The sequence below is a fragment of the Pimephales promelas genome, chromosome 8, assembly GCF_988280905.1.
Source record: "Pimephales promelas chromosome 8, fPimPro1.hap1.1, whole genome shotgun sequence".
NCBI lineage: Eukaryota > Metazoa > Chordata > Actinopteri > Cypriniformes > Leuciscidae > Pimephales > Pimephales promelas.
In genome coordinates, this window is record NC_142776.1 from 17,135,680 (window position 1) to 17,143,317 (window position 7,638).

Here is a 7,638-nt window from a genome sequence, read left to right on the forward strand (position 1 = left end):
TCAGTTTCTCATTGTCACAGTTTTAAGTTTCAACACAGTGATTCTTCTATTGCTATTTTCCTCTCTATTTCCTCTTCTTAAAGTTTGTGTTCTCCATCTGTCATTGCCATTTCTTGAATCTGAATTTGTCATCTTTCTTCATCTTTGACAGAGTTTTGTAACATTTTAGTGACAAGCTTTTCATTATGTCCTTTAAATAACACTGTTTGTATATTTTTATATCTGTTTATTTGAATTCTTGGGTTTGTCACTTTTCGGGCATAAATGTTCACTAAACTCAACTAGATTTTCCCTACAGAATGTTACTAAATGTTTTATTTGTATTTATCTTAAGTTGCAGTCACATAACTGTATAATTTGTATAAATTAAGTTCTAAATGCAAGCTACTAAACATAAATTTAACCTTTTTCCTCTTCATTTCGGATTGCTCTTTTTTTTAGGGATATCACCCATGCTGACCTGAAGAGCTCTGCATTTTGGCTCCGAGTGAGTGTTGGAGCCACTGTTTGTGCTGTTCTAGGCTTTGCCATGTACAGAGCCCTCCTCAGATCGCGATGAGCAGACCCTAAACGTACATCCCCCATGTCCTGTCTGCCCTAGCTACAGTATCTCCCATTTGCAGAAGAATCAATAGAAACAGTATTTAGTTTTTAAGAAAGAATGCATTACGAAACATAGCTGTTATATTTCTATTTATTGTCAAATGTACATTCCCACGTCTTGAGACTCTATTTGAGACCGAAAACTATTAAGTTTTTTCTTTAAACATGATACAAGTAAATTGTAAATATGTACATGAGAGATAATGTTTGTTGCCATGTGAATAAAACGTATAGCATTCATATTTAAAGCAAACAAATGTCACACTTTGCACTCACTTTTATCTCAAACTGTCAGATAACCTGTTTGCGATCTGTGGTTCACTGTTTTTGAACGAAAACAGAAAAGACAGGAAGCCTGCGTGTGAAACCGTGGAGGCACTTCATCTAAACTTTATTTGCATGCTTTAATGTTTCACATAATGTCTTAAAAATTGAGTCTTATCAACAGCATTTTTTCCCTTGTCGTTTTCCATAATTTCCCAACCTTTTAATAAACAGGTCCTGCAACAGTATTTTGTGATACTGCAACATTTTTTTTTTTACATGCAGACAGTGGGAAACTACCATTCTGTTCCACAGAAGGGATAAAAACAAAAACGGCAATTAAAGATATTGACAGTGTGTACTAAAGAAATACAAAATACTTTTACTCATATAATACACATTTTGTACTTAAAAAAAACAACAATTTATTCATGTATAAAAAGGATACAGGCTGAGATTCTGCAATAAAATGACATGTCTTAAGAGTACCTTTAACAAAGATATAGATGGAAGATGAAAAGATGACCAATTTTATGTTATCAAACACCTTTTAAAGCTGCTGATTCAGTTAAGTCTTGTGGGTCAGCTAAAGCATGAACGTCAACACTCTAATAGAGTGACTTCTTATTCACTACATTTCATTGAATCAATTGACATAGAGGTTTTCATTGCTGAACAAAGTGGCCACAGAGCTGTTTGCTTCTTCCAGTTTTGCCATATCAGTCTGACAGCTTGTGGCTTTTCTTTTGTCTGGCCGCACCCCAGTCATCTCCTCATAAACAGGAACTACAGGCTGTGGCTTTCTACGGTTGGGCCTTTTACACTGTATGCGAGAGGAAATCGGTAGAAGGAGGGTTTAACTGAAACTGAATATATAGTGGGGTGGAAACCATATATGGTCAGAAATACACCACCTTTAAACCACATATTTGCTGGCAAATCGCTGTCAACAGTTTTAGTATGCTTTCATTTATTTAATTTTTGTTGAACCAATAACAATTAAATATATTGTAAAATAAAGTTGCAATGAAACTTTCAAATCTGTTCTTTCTCATATAATCATTTTATTATAATAATTGACATTCCCCTATGATGGGGTCCCTAATCTAGGGAGGGACCACTTTTTTGAGGAGGAGGAAAAAAGATCTATGGACCTATTGTTATATGCACTTTCTTCTATTTTCAGTGAATAACACACATGTTGACCATAATTAGTATTTCTATTTTAGGTCCTTTTGCCTAAAGAACAACCTAAACAGGGTGGCACAGCATTTCCCACTCTCCCCTATCCATTGAATTTAAAAACAAACTTGAAACTTGATACTTACACAATAAGCGGTAGCGAGAGTAAAAACCAGAACCCCCAGCAGGCATGCAGCTCCAGAGATCACATACAGCAATGACAGGTAACTTAAACAATCACACGATTGCAGTGGCTCACGAGCTGCAACACAGTTGCAACAAACACAATAACAATAAAGGAACATGCTGCAATATCACTGTATTTAATGCATTGTATTTCCACAGCTCTCATGGTTATTTTCAATTTATTTAAGATATGCTGCTGAATTTGTGTTCAGCCATCAATGAATATACATAATATATAAAGTATATTTTTGCACAGATATCTTCCCATATCTGACCTATAAATCAGTCAATAAGAAATAGGCTAAACACATGTAAAGTAGGTTATTTAATAGTATTTATTATGGATTTTACTAAACTGTAGTTCATACTAAACTATTATTGAATTATTGTAGCCATTTTTATCACACACACACACACACGCATATATTAGGAGGAGCCAAAAGAATTAGGCACAAAATGTCTCTCTTTTTCAGTAAAAGCACTTGGTAGGTAGTCAGCCCAAGTTTATTTTATGTGAATGTTCAGTCTTAGGTTCTGTAATAATCATCTGCAAATAAAAGAAATGATTTTGTGGTTTCTGCTTGACCTTATGAGTAATTTGAGACTTTCACTGCTTGACTGCATCATATTGTCTAGTTTCACTCTGAGTAGCCTACATTGATACATAAACGGGGGTAGTAAATTGCAAGTAATCTAACATAGAACTAATTGTAGATTTGAAAATGTTTCATTCCAGTTTAACATGACTAGCACGTTGACTGAAAGATTTGGATAATACAACCTACTGCACTGAAAAATAACAGTAATCAATCTGTTCCTGTTAAGGTTTATTAATTGATTATCCTACATTTGTATCTAACAATAACACAACACACTGCATGAAAATAATGCACTGAGTTGAGAATTTGCTGTTGAATATGAAGTGCATCTGTATGATTTCTGTTTGTTAAGGTGATGGTATTAAATGCAAGATTAACCTAATTCGGCTATCCACTGTGTGGACGGGACATAGCGTAAACACATATTTAAAGTAATATAAATAAAGGTCACCTACAAAAGTCTTCAACATAGATGAAGAACTCCATCTTGCCAGGGATATTCTTATCTTCTGGAAGACTGCCATAGTAGAATTCACAGTGGTATACGTCTATGTCCCGACCCTGCAGGTTTGAGATTGTCAGATGAACTGTGTGGTTGTACAACTCATCACGTACTGTGATGCGATCCTTGTCCTCAGATTTATTGATAGTTGGTAATAATCCTTCAGAAAGATAAAGGACTCGTCTAGACTGCAGCAACCTGCGTTTCAGTGAAAAGGCGAATGGTTTTCCCTCCTTGCTGGTTGATTCACAGGAAATGTCAATGGATGAATTTCTTCCTCTGTGGATATAAACAATACCTCCATGTGCTGAGGTGAAATGGCTAGTTAGTAACATTTATAGATGAATCACATGTATTGAAAATTTTATAAAAATTACACACACTAATAGAACTGCTTTAGACTGCTAAAATAAAATCCAACAAGTCTTATGAGTACACTATTTAAAAACTTTAAATAAACATTAGTTCTGACAATTTTAGAACCTATAAGGAATTTAACTTACCATTTACAGAGGGGGTGATAAGAAACAAGAGAACAACATGAGCATACTTCAAACCTAACATTATGAAAGAGGAAATTAATTGAGAAACCAGTGACTGGTAAGAAAGACAAAAACGTCTGAGTGTAACAAAAAAATAATCTCAGATGAACATGAGGAGCAGAGTGTTTTGACTCCACCTTGAATGGTTTGGGGGCCTTTAAAGATCAAGAGGAAAAGGAAACCAGTATTAAGTGGTTTGTCGCCTTCAGTTAATCATTGTGAAACCGTAGATTTTTTGCATACAGTCATCTTCACTTTGTTAAATAACACAAAAAATGTAATATGTGTGATATTTACATATGGAACCATAAATAAGAAAGTTTTTCAGAGCTTATTCACATCACTGAACCAACAGTTATACTGCCTCTTAGGGAACACGGGACTAAAACAGAAACAGATTTGGTCGTGAAAAGAGGGGAACAGGAACTCTGGATTCAGATTATCAATCTATATCTGGACACATACACGTTACACATCTGAGAGGGCAGGAAAACAAGTAGTCTAAAAAAGATTTTCATCTTATGTATGTCATCTTATGTCACCTCCCAGGTTTTCACGGTTGCTTGGGCTCAACACATGGCTGCAAAAAAACTGCAATATTTCATTGACAACCTCAATCTTTCAAAGATTGAGGTCAAAGTCAGAGGCAACTGTTTTAACAGGATGGACTCCACCCAAACAAACTTGGTTTGAGAGTGCTAAAGGACAATATCTACTACTCCCTCAATGATCCTTCTGCAGTGTGTGCCAATACACTCAACCTGAATGGCACACACACACACCTGGACACAGTATGAATGACCACAGGACTTCACTTCAGGACCTGAATGGACATGCGGTTGACATATCACACAAGGACAACAATAACACTGTGCAGCTACAACAACTTCTACTCATGGACAAAATCTCAGCAGAACCCTGCCCACAGAGCTCACCACAGACAGACTGTAACATATCAGAACTGCTCCAAGATTCAGCTCCCAAGAGTGACTTTCTGGAAAACAGCCAGGGAAACCAGGACAGCATATTACAACCTCCGACAACACCAGAGCAAAAGCCCCTCTCCCCAGACACAAACGGAAAAAAAACGGATACCCCCCTCCAACCTCTCTGGGAAACGCGCATCTGTGTTGCAAATGCCCGAGGCACAACTTTTAACCATATTTTGGATAAAACTTTGACGGTAATAGCCTGCCGAGACCAATAACATGAGATGCCTGTGTTGAAAGTCAATGAAGCGCTGTGAAAAATCGGACACTGTGGGAGCTCGTTCTTGACTGCGCTGTGATTGGTCAATCTACATTCTAGGGCGTGGCTTAGCAAAAGTTGAATTAAATATAGTGACTCAAAATATGCTCAACCGTTTGGTTGAGAAGTCACTTAAAGGGTTAAAAGGTGCTCCACATATTTTACTTATTATTTACAGGCCTCCAAAATACTCTCCAGCCTTTGAGGACTTTACAGAACTGTTATCAATAATTTCTAATTTCCTCAGAGTTTGATTGTTTTGCCATTGCTGGAGATTTTTAAGGGGTGGCAAAGTATGATTTCACTTTTCTAACTTTAGTTAGTGTGTGATGTTGGTGTTTGAACATAAACAACATTATCAAAGTTACAACGCTCAAAGTTCAAAGCAAAGGAAGATATTTACTTTTAAAGAAAAGGACTACAACAAACGGCTGGTAGGGATTACACAACATTCCTTCCGGGTTAGTGACATCACCAACCCTAAAATGTACATAAACCCTGCCCCTGGGAACACGCAGTCCATGTTGAGAAGAGGAAGTGTGGTTATATAAGAGTATGTTTGTGAGTCTCAAACTTTAAAATCCATCTTTTCACATGGAATAGAAAGTGTGCATCACACAATAGTTCCTATATGAGCGATTTGAAGATTACATGACAGAATATTGTCATGAAATTGAAGATAGTTAACTCAGGGCTGCCGACTCTCACGCATTGAGCGTGAGACTCACGCAATTGAGTCAATTCTCACGCTCTCACGCCACACCCCCGATTTCTCAAGCTAAAGTGTCAAGCCAGTCGGCAAAATACCTGAAAGATAAGTTTATCTATAAATCCACCAGTTGAGCCACTCGTGATCGCCTAGTTTTACCACAAATTAGTTAAAATATCCTCTAATCTAGTCTAGAGCGATCATGCATGCGAGACAGATGTTGAGCTCCTAACGGCGTGGACGCAAAACCAGGACTGGAGTCAAAGCCAATTCCTCTCTGGACTCTAAGCGTTCTGTTATCACTCCGAATACATCCACTACGGGTTTTCCAGTCTCACTCACAGGAAAAACTGCTCCGTGTTCGCGTGAGCAAAGTGCACACGTTTCTCTAAAAACACCCAGCACAAACAGAATGCCTATTCTTAAAGTCTTGTGCTGTTTTATGAAGGCAAAAAGCCATATCATGGTTTCGTTTTTTAGTTCATTGGCAAAATATTTAACGCTAGAGACCTTCATGTTAGTTTATACATTTTACATCTCATGTTCGGCAAAAGGCGGATTCGAACTTGGGTCTGAGCACATCAGATGCTCTTTCACAAACTACAGGCTCGATGATCTACGCCACTGTAGCTGTTCCATGAGGGGGATGTTTTTGGTATAAAGACAGGCACTAAAGGCGGCTTCAGTCCAAATATAGCCTATGTGCACCCCAACTCCCCCCCCCCCCCCCCGCGATAACTCTCACGCCAAGCTAAACTCAAAAGTTGGCAGCTCTGAGTTAACTCCACATCAGCAACATAAATTCATCAACTAACCATTCATATACGTCCTGTTGAATTCTCCATGTCACTTTTCGAGTCTCTCTATCTTTGACTGACTGTTTTAACATTAAAGGGAGAACAGTTTCTGTCATTTTAGTGTCTGCGTGAGGAAATTGCAGCTGCTAACACACAAGAGCTCTTGATACCACACCCTTTGCAGCAGCTCATTTGCATTTAAAGGGCCAGGCACAGAACGGTGCGTTTTTGCAAACCCTCCAAAAGTGACAACTATAACATGCTATATAAAAATATCTGTGGGGTATTTTGTGCTAAACCTTCACACACACACTCTGGGGACATTAGAGACATTAGACATTAGATTCCGCTTTAAAAGATTATAAAAAGACAGCCCATTCTCACCCCCAAGGCGTCACTTAGCTGACGCCTTGGGAAGCATTTGACCATGCTTCAATATCTGACGCTTTAGGCGCCCTTTAGCGTCAGTTAGATGACGCCCTAGGATCGCGTGTACCCTACCCCCACCCCACACCTAAACCTAACCACGTCCTCTAACTGACGCTTTCCTTTAGCGTCAGTTAGATGACGCCGCAGGATCGCGTCATGTAAGTGACGCTAAAGGGCGCCTAAAACGTCAAATATTGAAGCATGGTCAAAGGTGACGCCTTGGGGTGAGAATGCGTTGAAAAAGAAGATATTTGAGTCTTGAGATGAAACCATTTACAGACGCATTCTGTCTAGCGCAACTTCCTTCCCTTCACAGCGTTGTGCTGTCATTTCTTCCTAAAACCCAAACGTACCGTCAGAATCAGCACGATCGGTGATTGTTGTAAAATGCAGTCTGTACTGTTGCTAAACTGCGGACGCGTTCAATCATTAAAAAAGTTATTAAAAGCACAAAAGTCTGCGCAAGAGACGCTGTTCACAAGGCAACGCGCGCTCCGAAATGCACTAAAACGAGACAAGAAAAGTAGGCTATAGCCTCATTTTGGGCTTCATGTGCGCATCTAAACTATCAAATATA

General features: G+C 38.4%; 2 protein-coding genes across 5 annotated transcripts in view; one reads left to right on the forward strand and one right to left on the reverse strand.

Annotated features, from left to right (window-relative positions):
- rhot1b (ras homolog family member T1) overlaps positions 1-1,115 on the forward strand; it is a 25,842-nt gene extending 24,727 nt beyond the window's left edge. For all 4 annotated transcript variants that reach the window (XM_039660984.2, XM_039660986.2, XM_039660985.2 and 1 more), the window contains one exon: positions 442-1,115. In XM_039660984.2, the coding sequence (XP_039516918.2) occupies positions 442-559 (118 nt within the window). In that variant the 3' untranslated portion in view covers positions 560-1,115. The remainder of the gene's footprint in view (positions 1-441) is intronic.
- Positions 966-6,505, reverse strand: cd7al (cd7 antigen-like). The gene is made up of 4 exons (XM_039660995.2): positions 3,840-6,505; positions 3,290-3,643; positions 2,196-2,311; positions 966-1,690 (listed from the first exon to the last, which is right to left on the reverse strand). The coding sequence occupies exons 1-4, from the start codon at positions 3,898-3,900 to the stop codon at positions 1,514-1,516; spliced, it is 708 nt and encodes a 235-aa protein (XP_039516929.1). The 5' UTR covers positions 3,901-6,505; the 3' UTR covers positions 966-1,513.
- Between the last annotated feature and the right edge of the window lie 1,133 nt (positions 6,506-7,638).